The following is a 17,203-nucleotide window of genomic DNA, read 5'->3' on the forward strand; positions in this document are numbered from 1 at the left end:
GCGCCCCGCCCCCAGCGCGAGGCGGCCCCGCGGGACCCCCCCAGCCGCACCCACCCGCCGCGGCGGGGAGACTCCGGGAGAGGAAGGAATCTAGGCGCCGCGGGCCCACTCCCCACGCCGCGGGAGGGGCAATCCGCTGGTACTCCAGCAGGAGGGACGGAAATGGCTCGCGTGGGTGGAGAGGTGCGACGCGGACACCACCTCTGAACCGAGCTGGATGGGGGGTGGATTTGGTGTGGGTTGCTGTGGACCCTTAAGGTGACCTCGGCGCGACCTGGCACCCACACGCCCGTGTGCACAAGGTCCCTGCGGGACCCCACCTGCAGGGGTCTCCGGAGAGGGAAAGGACACGTGGATCCTTAACCCATCATTGCATCATCACCAACCCGAAGGGGACTGCAGCACAGCAGCCCACGGGGCTGCCCTAGACACCGTATCCCCAGCATTTAAACGGTCCCGGTCTGGTCCGCGCGCGTCCTAAAAACGCGTGCTACACTAACCACGTTCCCAGGAAGTCGGTGGGACTTGAAGTTGTAGGAAGCGTGCCGTGGCCCCTGATGCCACCTCCGAGTATGCTCATTGTGCGGGGCAGACGCGGCGAGGCGCCGCGCTCCTAAGTGGGGTGGGCACAAAACTTCCACTGGCTGCGATCAGTTCGCGTTCTAGAATTTGCCAACGAGTATCAACTTCTAGTGAGCAATTAAGTGTAAAGTTGGCAGGCTGCCTTCGGTTTTCTAGAGTTAACATCAGTTTCAACAATCCTCGTTCTTTACACGTTTTACTCCCAGCCAGTGAGCTCCATCGCTCGCACCCGAAAGGCGCTGGGGCGCGCCTGCTGGGCAGGACTAAGGCGCAGGAAGCTGCACATTTCGATTCCTCAATTGCTGAGAAGTCTAATCACATCGCTCCTCTTTTCTTCCCTTTCTACAGGTTTCGACTTGAATGTGAAAATGCCTCTGATGCCCATTTTTCACTAGAGAACACTCGGAGGGGGCAGGGTCTTCATATAAACTGCTGCTTGAGCATCTAGCTGGACAGACTTGATAAAAGCGTGTCCACATTTACATCACACATCTGTGCAAATGCAGGGGCTTTGGATTAGCCGGGCTGGCTGGTGGGACTTAAGTGTGTAGACACACAGGCGCGTGCACACGCCCGCGCGCGCGTTCACACACACGCACACACCCCAAATTACCTCCGGGATGGAGAAAGATGCTGCGGATTGGCCAGGAGAGCCGTCACTCACACCCAGGGGGCAGGGAGACTTTGGAAAGCAGTTTCTTTTTTCTCTATCTTCTCTGCCGTTTCATATAATGGTAAAACAACAGCAGAGCTCTGAAAGTTAGCCATCTACGAGAGAGTTTGCCTTCTTCACTGGGGGAGGGAGCGCGTCAGACAACCATTTAAATATATCTTGTACTTCCACAATGGACGAAAAGGGAAATTAGCAGTCGGGTGAGGGAGGTACGAGCCGGGAGGAGGGGATCATCCGGGAGGGGTGGACTCAGGGTAGAGTTGTTCTCGACACTCAGAAGAGACTTCGACCTCAAACTGATTTCGAAATCTGAACATGTTTATCACAGGTCAGATCATAACAGACTCTCGTCCCTAATTTTTGAACTCATTATTTTTATTTTATTATTTAAGCGTGCGCTAGCAATCATACTTCCTTAAGAAAGAACTGACCTATTTTTGGCTGGAGATAAACGACCATGTTAACAGATGTTAATCTTGTAATCTGTTTTTCCTGTAAGCACTTTACATACCAGGGTTTCAGACCTTAAAAATAACATCTTCTCCAAAAGACCTGACGTCACAATTAACTCCATGAAAAAAATCACACTCCCCCTCCAGTTTTCTTCCCCTGCAATGATTTCAAAGACATTAAATCTTTTTCACTTTATAAATGCTGATTTGTTCTGCCTCAACTCCCACAGGCTTTTATTTGCATTTCAAATTCCACAGGTTACACCAGTCGCCTTTTCAAAAAATGTAAACCAACAATGAGGCAGCAAATAGCTTTTTGTGCATCTGGATTAAATAAGGCACAGAATGAATATATTTAAAAAGAGGGCTGAGCAAGTTGATGTCTGCACACCCGGAGACCAAGTGACTCTTTATCAGTAAGCCAGCGGAATGAGTGAGATGCAAACAGCCCCAGAGCTCCTGGGCTGATCCCGGTCGGCTGCGGGAAGCTTATTAACGCTGGTAATAAATGAGGCTGACTTACAGACCCACATTTTTCGGGTAAAAAGCCGATTCTTATGGGTCCCTATTTGCAGAGATCCACTAGCTTTCTGGCTCACAATGCCTGATCGTCACCGTACGCCAACCTTCCTCCATAAACCTCTGGTTTAAATACCCCACTCGGCTGGGTTTTAAACTTATTCATACAAAGTTTCTTTAAAACTTGACGAGGCGGTTTAATCTAAATATTGATCGTAACTATTCAGTTTGTTAGCGCTCCCTGGAAATGGCAGAGGAGGCGCCTTTCCAACCCCCACCCCAGCCGGCACACACCCCACTGCATTCTTTTCTTCTATACACCCCTGTGTGGGTGTGAGTATATGTGTGTAATGTGTATACATATACGTGTATCGCCATCAATACCGCCCCCACCCCAACACTGCTCTGACCCCGGCAAGACTGGACGTATCTCGGAGGAGTCGCTGCCTTCCAGACCCCCACCCAACTCCGAGTCACTTAGAGAACCTCGCCCCCGCCTCCACCCATCACGAACTTTTCTTCCCAAAGCTTTCACTTCTTTAATGTTAAGGTCACTCTAAAGCTCCTGGCTGATGGACAGTCACCCTGGAAGGGGACAGCAAAGACCACCCCCCCAATACACACGCAAACACATGCCCCAGGCAGCCGCGCTCAGTGCCACAAGGCATCGATCCCATCCGCCAAACCCTTAATAATTGAAGCTGCTCCTCGGGCCCCGCAGCCCATCACCCACCTTCATTAGCCGGAGCGTTTTACTTTAAAGTAAGGCAATTTGCTCTTTGTCTCCTAATGGATGGAAAGCGCATCCGAGCTCCCCTCCTCCCGCGACGCCTTTGACGAAGTGTACAAAGCCAGAGCCTCTTCCGCGCTCCCACCCCGGCCCCCACCCCGCCCCTCCACTGCGGTAAAAAGCCACCTCCAGGGCGCTCGCCCCGCCGCCCGAAGTTGCATCTTCCCCTCTCCTGGAATTGCAGTACAGGGCAACTACCGACAGGGAAAGACAAATCGCCCTCCCCGCACCCGAGGAGCCCCTCTCTGGCGCGCCCCCGCCCCACGGCTCACATCAGGGTCCCGGGTACGTCGAGCCCCCCGGCCCTCTCGCCCCCACCAGCCCGCGGGCCCCGCAGCTCCTCAGCCCCGCAGCCCCTACCTTGGCCGGGTGGCGGAGGACGCGGGGTGGAGGACGCGCACGCCCCGCGCATCTGAAGGTGAAGCCGAGCGCCCGGGGCGAGGAGCAGAGCGCTGCACTACACCGACCGCGCCAGCTGCGCCCGGGAGCGGGGGATGCGCGAGGGCACACGGGGCCCGCCACGCGCCCGGCCCACTCCCCACGTCGCCCGCGCGCGCCCGGGACGCGGCCGCCGGGTGGGGGTCCGGGAGCCAGCCCCGATCCCAGGGCTGCGCGGTGCGAGGAGGGAGCCGGGCTCCCGCGGCCCAGCGCAGGCCCTAGGCTTCCCCCAGCCCGGGAATGGTCTGCCCTGTAGGAAACGCACACGCTCCACTATTGTCTCATCAGCGCAAAGTTCTGCCACACTGCAGAGAAAGTCTGGAGGTTCGCGATGACTCAGACTCGGATAATCCTTCCCCTAATAGCACTGAATCACGATCCGGGCGGCTAGTGGTCGCCCCTTCTTCCCAAGGTCTCAGGCTGCTACAGCTCCAGTTCCTGGAGGCTGTTTACGCGCGCACACACACGCACACACACACGCATCCATGCGTGGAGACGTGCTCGGGATGCAGGTCCAGCCAGTTCAGGCACCTTGGCACTGAGCCTCTAGGTGGGATCTAAACGCCGAGACCCTCCCGATGGTCCCTGAGGCACAAGTGTTCACTGAACTTCCCAGGAGCATTTTGGGGAGTTAGGATGGAGAGTGCCACTCCCGGAAGTCTTGCATCCAGAGCATTTTGAATCCAGAGTCTTTCCAGGGTTTGCTGGAAAGACTGAACCACTACCGTACAAAGTGGCGTCTGAACTCGATTGTCACCGGTGGTGTTTACTTTATCCTTTAAAGTTCAACTCATTTTGCTATTGTTCTTAAAACTTCATTTCTTCACCTCCACTACTCTTCACGGGTCGCAGTTCGTTGCAATAAATTGAGTATGGGAATAGAAATCTTAGAAGAAGAAATCCAGAAGCTTTTCCGGTACTTGGCAGGGAGGGGTCGGGGCGGAGGGAGGGAGTTAGACCAGAGGGGGAGGAGGAGGGACGGGGGGCGCGCCCCACGATCCGCTGTGACGTAGGCCGGGGCGCCGTGGCCTGCGGAGGGGCAATACTATCTGCTCCTACCAGGCTTTTAGCCATGTTGTTCTGCCTTTCCGCGTGATAATTCCGCAGTGGAGGTGGATTCTGGCCAAGGCGCCCAACGTGGCTCTGCTGAACAATTGGCGCTGCGTTCCCGGCATTGCCTTTTGCGGTGGCATTTCTCTGTGCCCAGCACTCTCCTCGCGCGGCCGTGGCCCTCCCCACCTAATGGCATTGATAACTGAAACTCCTTCTGCACCGACGAGCTACAAAGGGCGGTGCTTGTGCCCTGGCAGAGCTGGAAATCGGGCGCGGGGCCATTCTTCATGTGCGAGATGTCTTCGTGTGTATGTGTGTGTTTCAGCGGAGGAGGGGGAGAGAAAGGGAGGAAGACGGCGAGGAAGGATCCGCAAATCATAAAATGTAAGCTCCCTGTGGTTAATGATCGGCACTAATTTGGAAAGCAGGCATGTTAAAGGTCATGGACAATTGTTGATTTCAGCCTGAATGCCTAAGTGTGATTCACAGAAAAGTATTGAAATGCCCACAATTCATTACAATACACAATGAAAATTCACCACAAAAGTATTGCCCAATTCAACTAATTACATAAATAACATGCATAGATATCACATATATGCATATGTAAACTCCAACATAGGTTAAAAGTTGTACTATACGACTTTTAATTTGGTAGTGTTTTGAAACATATGAAAAGATGGAATAAATATTATTCATCTGATTCTTGGTTCTAATTTCATACTAGTGTTGCACTAATAATTTCCATGTGTTGAAAATTGACAAGTTAGATCAGCGAACAGTGAGGAAAACTTCCAGACTCCTCCACATAAAATTGTAAGATTTTCGTGATTTACCTCCTTTTTCAAGCATGTCTAGGGTCTTCTCTTAAATCACCCACATGTGATTTCACTCAGGGCTTGGTCTGTCTGCAATAATATTGTGCTTTTAAACGATTTCCTTTCTTCCACATTTCTCTACAATGCACACAAATCTGAGAACATAATTTGATAGATGTACAAGAGTTAAATTCTGGTGCCAGTGTGGCAAACCCAAGAAATTGCAGCTGGAGGGCCCGCAACATTTCATCACCACGTTGAGATGTATTTACATTGATTGTAGACAAAGTCACTGGTCTTTGTTTGTTAACACACCATTATTAGCTTACTCTACACACCAAAAAGTATGAAAATTAAATATTCAGTAAGATTTCACATGCTACTCCTTTTTTTTCACATGCTACCCCTATAACCATGTTTAGCCTTGCCAAAATTTCAACTGTTTAATACCTTCAAACAACGAAGGTAACTATTAAAGATTTAGGATATTGTTTCTACACATTATATAAGCCCTTGGGAGTCCCTAGTTGTGCATCTCTATTTTGAAATATTTAGGTAACTTACAATTTGTAAGCAGAGCAAAATCGGCAGTACTAATTGTTGATCTTTGGATATTTATAACTTCATAACAGTCAGTAATTCTGGTTGATGAAATAGATGGGGAAAAATAGTACCCTTGCTATTGTCTAATGAATTATTTTCTTCAGCATTTAGATCTCTGCTCCTTCCAGTAATTTGATAACAGTGTTCTGTGATGGCAGTGGTTGGTGAGAAGGGTTCTCAGGTATTCCAGTGAATAGCTAAGAGTAAAAAGCAAACAAACAGCAAAAAGACGCCCCCCCGCCAGGCCTTGTCTGTCTGAAAGTGCAAATTGAAACTCTAGCTATAGCATGAACTCCAAGACAAACTAAAACATATGTATTAAATATGCATGCTCACAAATGTAAGTGTAATGATTAGATAGTTCAGTACACTACTTATTAGTAAATATTGATATTAATTCTATCTCTGAATTTATTAGGATTTTCTAAATTATATCTAAGAATGACATTATGTGCTTATATACATAATGACATTATGTACTAAGAATGACATTATGTACTAAGTCAGGGAGCAATATTTTGCTCTCTGAACTCACATTTACAAATTTCCGAGGGGATTATGGATAACTCTGATAAAATGTGTATGTGTTTTACATTGTAGTGGGTAATGTTATATGCGGAAATAGGCTACTTAATCACTGATATTTCAAGAATAGTACCAAACACTATCTTGCTGTTCTTTCCTGAAATCTGTTCTTGAGGCTTACACTCAGAGAATGGTTTGTATTGAGACTATGGAGGGAGAAAAAAAGAGAGAGAGAGAATATAGAGGAAGGGAAGAATAGCACATTGGGTGAGTTGATTTGGAATTTAACACATGGTAATCCCATTAGAGGATAGCAGCAAAGTTGTGATTATATTTTATGGAGTCCTCTGTGAAGTGGTTTCAGCCTGCTTGAAGTTAACACATAGAATACTTTTAATCCTGGTCTCAAACTATCTCAATCCTTTTTCTTAAATTTTCACTCTATTGAAAATGATGAGTACTCTGGTAATGAAATAGGTAATACACATTTCTTACACAGACACACACACAGAATCGCCTCTAATGGGACCTACATCCATATTCTCTCATGTTTATGCTGGGCAAGCTTCTTACCGAGAAGCCTTCTCTTGTGGAGTTACTTATGCACAGGATAATTTAAAGTCAAACTGGTTGTAATTTACATTGCTCAACCACACTGGAGACTTTTTCATGTTCTTTCAAAGACGTGTGAAAATGTTTTCATCTCTCTTCCATACCCAAGTCTGAAAATACCTAAAGATTCTGTGCAAAATGTACCCATTTTATTTGATAGAGAATGCCTACACACTCATTTTTCCCCATGGTGAAAATCTTGAGAATATTCTCATGAAATCAGCGTTTTTAACAATCTGTTTTTGTTTTCTACCGGGGGAGGGGAGGACTTCCACACTGACCCCTGCAACAGTCTTATTGTAACACAGATGTTGTTTTACTCATTTTTGTTGTGCAGATATTTTGAGCAACAACAAAGATTGCATTAACAAATAATGATGGCAGACCTTAGAGTTACCATAGTTCCCATCTGAGGCAAAAGTATTGTAGAAAACATACCAGCAGTGTAAGCAATGACAAACACATTTTCTCACCATTTGCAGTTTTTGGTAACTACATCAGGACTTCACAGCAGGTAAACGACCCTCAAATCTGTTCTTAATTTCAACTCAAGTAAAAGACTCTTGGCAACAGCTGGTTTCAAAATAGCCGATACAGAATTCCACAGATGTGGTTCATAATAGTTTGAAGAATAAAAGGAACTAGGCCACAGAGCAGAATTAATTTAAGGAAAGACAAATTCAATAAGGATTCCTCTTTTGAAAGATTTCCCATGTTCAGGAAAAGAGGGACCAGTTTTCCTTATTGCTCTTTCTTATACTCCTACAGTATGTTAATTACTCGACAGACAGGTTGTGACCTATTAACACTATACATTCTTGCAACAGCAAAGCCATTGGCTTTCTCAGCGCCCAAATCTCATTATGTCTCACCATGCATAACTGATTACATGTGTGCATTTAGGCAAACTTTTCTAACAGAACTGAAAATAAACTAAGGGAACCAGCAATATCTCCTTCACTAAGCGTGGGCTAGGTACACTTGTAACAACACCGAGTGAAGAGGAAATGCTTAAAGACCTTGCTTCCTAAGATCTCACCTGACACACAGGCAGTGGTGTACTTATGTAAAGAGAGCAGAGAGGGTATTCAGCAGGTTCAGTGGAGTTAGAGCAATAAGAAAAAAGTGAACAGGATATGGGTGAGTTGTCATAATTAAGGGGTCAAGACATTTTGTTGATGGAAAAGCTAGGTACAGTAGGGGGGACTTTTAATACAAAGAACAATATTAACCACTCCAACCATCCTTAAGCGTGCAGTTTACCAGCAGTAGGTACATCCACAAAACTGCGTAACTGTCTTCACTATCCCTGCCCGGAACTTCTGCATTATTACAGACAGAAACTCTGCCCCATGAAGCAATACCTCCCTATTCTCCCTCTCGCCCCCAGCCCCAGCATCCTCCACTCTCTTGGTATCTATGAGCTTGACTATTCAAGGACCTTATTTCTGATTGACCCAGCATAATTTCACTGAGCATAATGTCCTTAAAATGCATTTGTGTTGTGACGTGTAGCTAGATATAATTTTGTCTCCTTTTAAAACAGAGGTGGGTGGGGGATGTAGCTCAGTGGTAGAGTACTTGCCTGGCATGGAAAGGGCCTGAGTTCAATCACCAACACTGAAAACACGAAAACAGAGAGCAAAAAGACCAATCTTATTAATGGAGTAACTATATTTTTGCCAAAAACAGTCCTCAAGAATTTTTCTTTCGTTACTTAAAATGATTGATTTCCTGATCTAGCTGTTTTTATTTGTGTTTGCCCACCTTTTAAGCTGCAGGAGAAATCTGACAGAGAGCCCCAACTTCTTCCAGCTGGTCAATTAATGTAGCCAGCAAAGTTCCACGCTTCGACCCCAAGGGAGCACCTTTGGTTACAGTGTTTGTCTCTCTGGAGACTGATACAGGCAGGGTCTCTGGGGCTATGCAGAGGCATTCCATTTTAGAATGGTGCTTCTGTGAACCCCAAACAGACATTAAATCAAAGGTATTAAATTAAACTTTGGGGGACAAAATGGAATTTTTGTAAAGAGATAAATGATTTGCTGTCTAATCAAGTCACTGATTTCATAGATTCTCATAATTTTGTTGCTTTGGTTTTCATGGCAGCATTATAGGGCAAGAGGGAAATGTGCGGGATTAATAGGAAATTATTAAAACGTTATTTTACACACTGAACACTGTAAAGTATTTCACACAGGCAGTCATCATTTAAAGAATATCATAACAAAAGCTTAAGTTTGTAAAACTTAATATTTTTACAACTATGCATTTGTTTATTTTTCTACAATACTATTTTAAGCCAGGCACATAACCAAGTGTTAATTTACAAACCAAAACTTATTACACGCTTATTGTATAAGGAGTTTTCATAAGAGCTTTCATTTCTTGTAATTACCACGTCACAGTAATCCATGAGAAAGGGGCCACCATTATCCTATGTGACAAATGCTAAAAGAGAGGCTTACAAAGGTTAAAACAGCAACCTGGACCACGGCACTAACCTTTTATATCAGCCAGAGCACCACAGCCTGCTATTGTAAAGATAATTTTATAGATGGACAAAGCCAGACCTGTGTTTTCTCACAATCATTTCAGAAACCAGTCAGGATTACCTTATGCAGTTTGTGCTCTAATAATTGGTCATTTTGCCCTAATGTAAGTTAACTAATGTCTTTTGGATCTCACTGTGCCACCACATCAGCTTATATCACTAACCACCGAGTATTGTTGGCTTTCTATACAACTGGTGCAAGTTACATATTTGCGCAGGTAGAGAACTACAGTAAGGGGAATCTCTATGGAAGTCTTTCATTTAGCTTCTCAAATGTTTTGAACTAGCTTTTAGGGGTGTTTTTTGTTGTTGTTGTTTTGGTTTGGTTTGGTTTTTTTGTACTGGAATGGAACTCACGACCTCACACTTGCCAGGCAGGCACTGTGCCACTGAGCTATATCCCCGGCCCTTGAACTAGCTTTTTAAAATAGGTAAAATACAAAGAGGTTGCAAAGCATAAGAGGAATTAGGTCAAGAAAAATGAGAGAAGAAAATTAATGTACTAAGATCAACTCAGCGTCATCCAAGTTAGCAAAAGCACGTATGGATACATGTCTAGTCATCCAGTGGATTGTTACAGGTGGTAGAATTTTCCTCTGCACTTCCTAACACCCAAAGCAAAGAAGGAAGTACTATTCTTTGTGTTATTTATGCAATGAGAATGTAACGGATTAGCCAGGGATATAGCTCAGCAGCACAGCACCTAAGTACGATTCCTCATACCAAAAAAAAGAATGTAATGAACTATATTCCTAACAATGCTAAAAGGAGGAAAAATCTGACTACTCTTCATCATAGTTTGGAGGCAGAACAATAAACCTACAATTCAGTAAGAATTTATAGTAATTACTTTTCTCAAAAGTGGGACTCACATTTACAGTTATTACAAGAAAAACAAGTGAAAAGTCACTTAAATTATTTTCATGGCTTATCATTATGGGCAAATGGAAATTCTTATACCACAGATTCTCCCATTCCACATGGTTACCAATGAAATCACTGTTATAAAATTACATGTTCACTGGGGGCTGGGGATTTAGCTCAGCAGCACAGCGCCTGCCTGGCAAGCGCGAGGTCGTGAGTTTGATTCCCAGTACAGAAAAAAACAAAACAAACAAACAAAAAAATTACATGTTCACTGAAGATGTCTGAAAATATCTGAATGCAGAAGAGTGCTATCCCAAGTTGTGTTCATACTTTTGAAATGGGCATCACTTCTAGAATCATTTCTTTTCCCCCACAGGGTTTTCAAATTTGTCTTCATAGAATGTCATTGGTAGGCTTTGTCCAGCAGCATCTCATATTCATGCCCTCGAACACAACTGTTTCCACCAAGACACCACGAAGATGTCTCCATCAGAGTGAAGCAGGTCCTTTCCTCCAGGAGCCCTGTGTGCGTGGTCCCCAGGGGACCAGCAGGACTCCTTGGCCTGAGCTGCAGTTTCCACAGGCAGACACCAGCCTAGAGTGCATGCATCCAGAACGTGTTGGCCCTTTGCTTTCCCCTGCTAGCTTCCAAAGCTGACCAACACACTCTGTGACAAAGGAAGCCTCTGACAGGCTCTTGGGTTCACAGAAACTTCTGCAGTGTCAACCTCAAGGCATTTTAGTAACCTGTTGCCTGTGCAGGATCTGGACAAGCACTTTTACTTCTTTATGTCCTACAGCTTAAGCCCTGCGGCTTCTAGAAAGCCTTTATTTAAAATAAATACAGAAAAGATGTGTTGCTGTGGGAGGTACAATACAATACAATCATCCATTAAGTACCAAACTGTTCAAACAAACTTCATGGATGGACTGACAAATTTACAAAGGCGAGAGACCCCAAAGAGGGGAGGCTGCCACTCACCCGGTCTCCCTGTGGTGCTGGGCAGGCCCTGTCAAAGTGAGCACCAGGAGGAGGGCAGGGCCTGCTTGTCTTTTCCCTCTAGTTTGCCTCTGAGTTATAATACCTCTGAAAATTCGGGTATTCGTAAAAGTGAAAGGGGATCCTGAAACTCAAGTGATTTTCTGTTTCTCCCTTTTCTCTAGAAGATAAATTGCCCTGCACTTACAGGGTGTAAAAACACTATTCTACTTCCAACCCCTCCCCCACACTTTTTCTTTGTAATTGTAACTGAGCTTATCCAGTTGTTTACACTGGGACTTCACCTAAATGGAGCAGAGAGGTAACTTTTAGGCAAACTGATGATAAACTTTAATTTTAAATATTGCATGCTTTGGAAGGGTCTAATTTTATTTCTTTTTTTTTTTTTTTTTCAATTTCATTTTACTTGCAGCGCTGGGGATTGAACCCTGGGCCTTGCTAGGCAAATGTTCTATCACTGAGTTACAGCCTCAGGCCTAAGAAGCCTTATTTTATAACTTGATAGTACTAAAATTTCCAGTTGTGGAAAATATGTCTTTGAAGCAATACAAAAACACCTTATACAAAAACTGTACTTGTGAAGTATTATATAAGTCAGATTTAAACTACTCACCTTTTTCAATGCCAGAAAATTTCACCTTATTTTTAAAATACAATAGTATGGTCACATATACCACTACATCAACATTTTTGATGAGGTTTTCTTTCAATTACCTAAAACACAAGAATTTTAAAAACTAAACTGTGCTCTGTAAGACCTATGACAGCATAATTTCCACTTAATAGTACATTTCTCCCTCCATTATGTATTGCTGTGCAATGTTATTTTATCCTTCCCTACTCTCCAACATTAGAGCAAAGCTGATGGTACAAATAGCCTATTGATTTCAGGACCACTCTCCTCTAGAGAAAATAAGCAAAGAGTGAAGCAGACACTGCACATGTGTGTGAGGGGATGGTGCTGTAGCTTCCCAGGTGGCTTGGTCACCAGCCTGTGGTGTCACTGGAAGATGGTGGAGCCTTTAGAAGGCAGAGCCTGGTGAGAGGAAGTGATGTCATTGGGGATCACCCTTGAAGGGGCTTGTGGGACCTTGGTCTCTTCCTCTTTCTCACTTGCTGGTTACCACAGGTAAGCAGCTTGCTCTACCACACACTCTCACCGTGATGTGCTGTCTTGCCACATGCCCAAAAGTATCAGAACCGCTGACCTTATAGTGAAACATCCAAAACTGAGCCAGAATGTACCTTTCCTATTTTAAAATTTATTTCAAACATTTGTTAGCCACTGAAAGCTGACCAACAGAGTGTAAAAAGTTTGTTTGTCTAAGACACTGAGAAAAAATATAGAACCAGATAAAAGTCAAGTCCTGATGGAGAAGTTTTAAAATATTGCATCAAAAATTATTTTAGGGGCCAAAGTGTAGCTCAGTGGCCCCAGCAGCTCCAAAAAAATAAAATAACATTTCAAAATGTGGGGGCTGGGGATTTAGCTCAGTGGCATAGCTCCTGCCTGGCACGCACAAGGTTGTGAGTTCGATTCCTGGTACCAGAAAAAAAAAAATTAAATGTGATGGATGTCTACATTAGGATAAAGTTAGAGGTGTAAAGCGCACATTTAGTTCTACAGAGATATATACAGAGATATCCATTTTTCTAACTCAAATGTAATGTGTAGACAACTCCTTAGACATGAAAGGCAGGGACACTAAATTATAGGTGATGATTTATACGAAAAAAAGACAATGAGTGCATGAATTTTGAAATGTCTCATCTATTGGCAGGAGTGGTGGTGGTTGTGCATAAGTTCATGTATTCCCACATCATCTCTGATCTATTTAAAAGTTAAAACCCATAGCAAAGTTGTCAATTTAAAGGACAATTGTTTTGATTTCATATATACTTTGAAGAATTATATGTCTCAGTATAGTTCTTAAAATCCATTCATCCCATCCACATACTGAGGGAAGGTTATATGAATTTCACACTGCTATTTTACAATCACAAGATAATGTCTCAAACAATTATTCTATTCTGCATACATTCTAAATTCCCTGATAAAATGGACACTGAGAAATTTTAATGAGGGTTCTAAAACCAAAATTTTCTCACAAAATCTAGCACTGCAAATTGCTAGTTTGTGCCACTTTCTGGACAGGCTCAACTCTACCTACCAATGCCAATTGTATGCATGATTATAATTTCAACATCCTTCTAATAATAATTGATGTCAAGCAATATTTAGTAGGCTAAGGGCACACTGTTCATAATGTCAATTAGACTGCAAGTCATATAGCCTAAAATGTTAGTTTAGAATTAGCCGCAGCATTTGACATTGCCACAATGATAATATTAAACACACTGGATGAGCAGAGAGCAAGCTTGGATGTTTATTAAATCCATATTCCCTTTGAGGCATCATGCTGGCCCTAGTCTCCATCAGTGAGATCACTATGTCAGCTACAAGAAGTTCACAAAGACCTCACACTGTGCGTGGAGACTTAACTGTTTCCCATCTCGACTAGAAGCACATGCATAGGTTCCCATGTCACTCTGACCCTGTCCTTGTCATTGTGCCTGGCAAGTATTACAAAACCTCTAAGCTCATCCTGAGTGGTGTCCAGCCTGTCCATGGAAGCCCAGTCTCTAAAAGGGGAGTCAAAATGATGGTCTCACTCCTCTTGCCTGTGTTTGCCTAAGTTCAAATTCTGGTACTAGCACAGGAGGGCAGTGGCTGGAGTGGGAGAGGAGGCTTCTAGGAAGGGTTCATTTGTGGATAGGAAGAATCCTAAGTAAAGATTGTTCTCTGGCTTGTCCTAAAAGGCAATCACCTGGCAGGCTGTGGTGGTTTAATAATGGCAATGACAGGAGATATATTTTACCCTACTGGAGAGGGATGCCATCTGAGAGGGCCTGAGGCAGAAGAAGAACATGGGAGAAACAAAGTGCTCGGGAAGCCACTCCTTCCACAAGCTTAGAGCAGATTCCTACCTTGGACTTCAACAAATTTCCCTGGTCATTCTCACTGTTTGATTCAGGGATTTCAGTTTCTGTTTGCTGAAAGCAAGCTAAATGTGTCTTGAGATGACTGTTTGCTTTCCAGTCTCTCTTACCAACCTGTGAGAGCAGTGAGTGCAGAGACTGCAGGTGGAGAAAGCAGTGTCCAGTGGGGAATGAGCTGAAGTCAGATCACAAAAGGCCTTCACGGCTACAGAAACAAGACGGGCTGCTGGAACCCTTGGGAGAGTTTTGAAAACAGGAGAAAGGAAGGATCAGATATGTTCTGAAAGATGGTTCTGGCTTCAAGAAAGTGAGAGGTTTGGTGGCAGAGAAATGAATCGGGGGTAAAGAATTACTGAAGCTGAAGATGGAAATCCTGAGAAGTCACACTTGGTGGGCAGGGAAGGAGAGTCTAAGAAGGCACAAAGGAGCACAGCCAAGAGTGCTTTGGAGGCCAGGGGAGAAGTCCCCTGGAAGAAGGAAAAAGTGGCTGCATGTGGCAGATTCTGCAGAGAGGGCTGGGGCTGTGGACCAGGGAGCTGCTGCCGATGTCACAGGATAGCATCCAAGAAAAACTGAGGCAGCCAGATTGCCATGGTGGAGAAAGAGGCCAGCAGCCAGGTGGGCCTGCTCCTACGCTCACACTTAGGAGATCTCGGGAGAGGGCAGAGGTATTCCCGATAGTGTTTGTTGTCCTGAGATGAGGGGAGGTGTGAGCATGTTCAAAATTGCTGCAAAGGTATGGAAGAGGTGAAGAGGACAGACATTTTTGGAGAATGAAGATGATACTGCAAGTGGGCCTGAGACCTCTAGGATGCCATACTCCCTGCTTCTCCTCCTCGGGGGAGCCACTTGACCATGTGGTCCCTGTCTTCCAAAATTTGCATGTTGAAACAGTTGACAATATAAAGATACCAAGAGGCAGGGTTGTAGGAGATGATTGAGTGATAAAGATGGAGTCTCAAGGGTGGAATTAGAGAGCCGATTACTTTGTTCTGCTGTTCCATCACGTGAGGACACAGCAGTCTTCCCCATTGCCCTTCTATCTCTTCTGCAGTGAGGTCCCCGCAAGAAGTTCCTTACTAAACACTACATGCCAGCACTTCCATCTTGCATGCCTCAGCCCCCAGAGCTGTGAGAAGTAGACGTCTGTTGTCTAGAAATTACTCAGTCTGTGCTGCTTTATTAGTAGCACAAACAGACCGGGACAGCCTACAACCTACAAATACTTCGCTCCTCCAGGTACTGGGAGCAGAGCAGCTGCAGGGAACAGGAGCTGTGAGGGTAAGCCAGGCCCCCTGGCGTGAGCAGGCGCCAGGTCTTGATTGAAAAGCTTATGCAGAGCCTTTCTGGAGCCCAACTGGCCCGCATGGCTGCAGCAGGGACCTGTCTTGGCAATTGTACCTTGATCCTTTCAGGCCCCAGAACTATCCTGCATACATACATTTCTCTACCTTAAATCCCAGGTGATATTGCCTGTCTTGAAAATGAAAAATCTCTCAATATATACTGTGAGACGTCTATGCTTTCCTGTGACCAATATTGTTGGACCAGCCTCAAAGCCTGGAATTCTTCTAAACCTCAGACTAAAGATAGATGAAGCTGAGGTGAGCAAGGAAATCAGAAAAGAGCCCTCAACACCTAGTCACCTCTTAAAGCCCCTATTTCTGAAAGCTGTCCTGTGGGTGATGCCTGATTTTGGAGGGAGTCTGTGCCAATGCAGCCGATATAAAGAGCTCCCACAGCTCAGTGACTGAAGGCACACAACCAAGTTAAAAATAAGCCAAGAAGAACAGTTGAAGGGAGGGCAGAGGAACGGGGGCAAAAACAGAATCGTTATATCATGAACAGGCATAAATTCCCTATGATCAATGTGAGCATGATGTACACCTAAAGTGTACTGAGAAACTTAATGATTTTGTAAAAAATAAACAAGCATATGACTAAATGTTTTTCCAAAGGAGATATGCAAATGGCCAATAAGGACCTTACAGTTACTCAAAAACATATAACTCAAAACTATATAACCAGTAGAGAAACACAAACCAAACCTGCAATGAGACACCAACCACTTCATACCCACCAGTGTGGCGGAGTCAAAAAATAAAAAATAATAATGTTGGCAACGATTTGGTGAGACTGGGACCCTTCTGCACCACTGGTGGGACTGTAACATGGTATAGCTGCTTTGGGGCAGAGCCAGGCAGATCCTCAAAATGTTAAACACAGAGGTGCCATATGAGCCAGCAGCTCCACTCCTAGGCATGTTCCCAGCAGCAGTGAAGCCATGTGTGCGTGCAAAACTTATCCATATGAGCCCCAAAGTGAAAACTATAAAATGTCTGTCTACTGATAGACTCATCACGTGTATGCAATGGAACACTATTCAGCAATGAACAAGAATGAAGAACTAACACATGCTACAATATAGGTGAACCTCTGAAAACAATGTGTGAAGTGAAAGAAATCCAACACAAAAGAACATGTATGATTCCTTTAACTTGAAATATCAAGTATAGGCAAATCTCTAGAGACAGGAAGTGGTTGCCTGGGGTTGGCGAACTTGGTGGGGGTAATACATAATTTCTTTTTTTTTTATTTTTATTTTTTTTATTTTAAAGAATAAAAGAAGGATAACATAATAATAGGGGGGACTTAGCAAATTACAGACAAAATGGTAGGAAATCATCAATGGTTATCGTTTTACATATTATTATCTA

General features: G+C 44.5%; 2 protein-coding genes across 2 annotated transcripts in view; one reads left to right on the plus strand and one right to left on the minus strand.

Moving 5' to 3' along the window:
* The window catches only part of Znf516 (zinc finger protein 516), a 124,306-nt gene extending 120,634 nt beyond the window's left edge, over window positions 1–3,672 (minus strand). Inside the window, exon 1 of the mRNA XM_005373087.2 lies at window positions 3,377–3,672. The gene's annotated coding sequence lies outside the window, so the exon portion shown is untranslated. The remainder of the gene's footprint in view (window positions 1–3,376) is intronic.
* Window positions 3,673–4,326: 654 nt separating this feature from the next.
* Window positions 4,327–17,203, plus strand: part of LOC102013990 (chromosome unknown open reading frame, human C18orf65) — a 36,560-nt gene continuing 23,683 nt past the window's right edge. Inside the window, 3 exon segments of the mRNA XM_013512020.1 lie at window positions 4,327–4,370; window positions 4,468–4,775; window positions 4,778–4,891. Of these exon segments, the coding sequence (XP_013367474.1) occupies window positions 4,327–4,370; window positions 4,468–4,775; window positions 4,778–4,891 (466 nt within the window).

The sequence above is a fragment of the Chinchilla lanigera genome, unplaced genomic scaffold (genome assembly GCF_000276665.1).
Source record: "Chinchilla lanigera isolate Chin_1 unplaced genomic scaffold, ChiLan1.0 scaffold00001, whole genome shotgun sequence".
In the NCBI taxonomy this organism is placed as follows: Eukaryota; Metazoa; Chordata; class Mammalia; order Rodentia; family Chinchillidae; genus Chinchilla; species Chinchilla lanigera.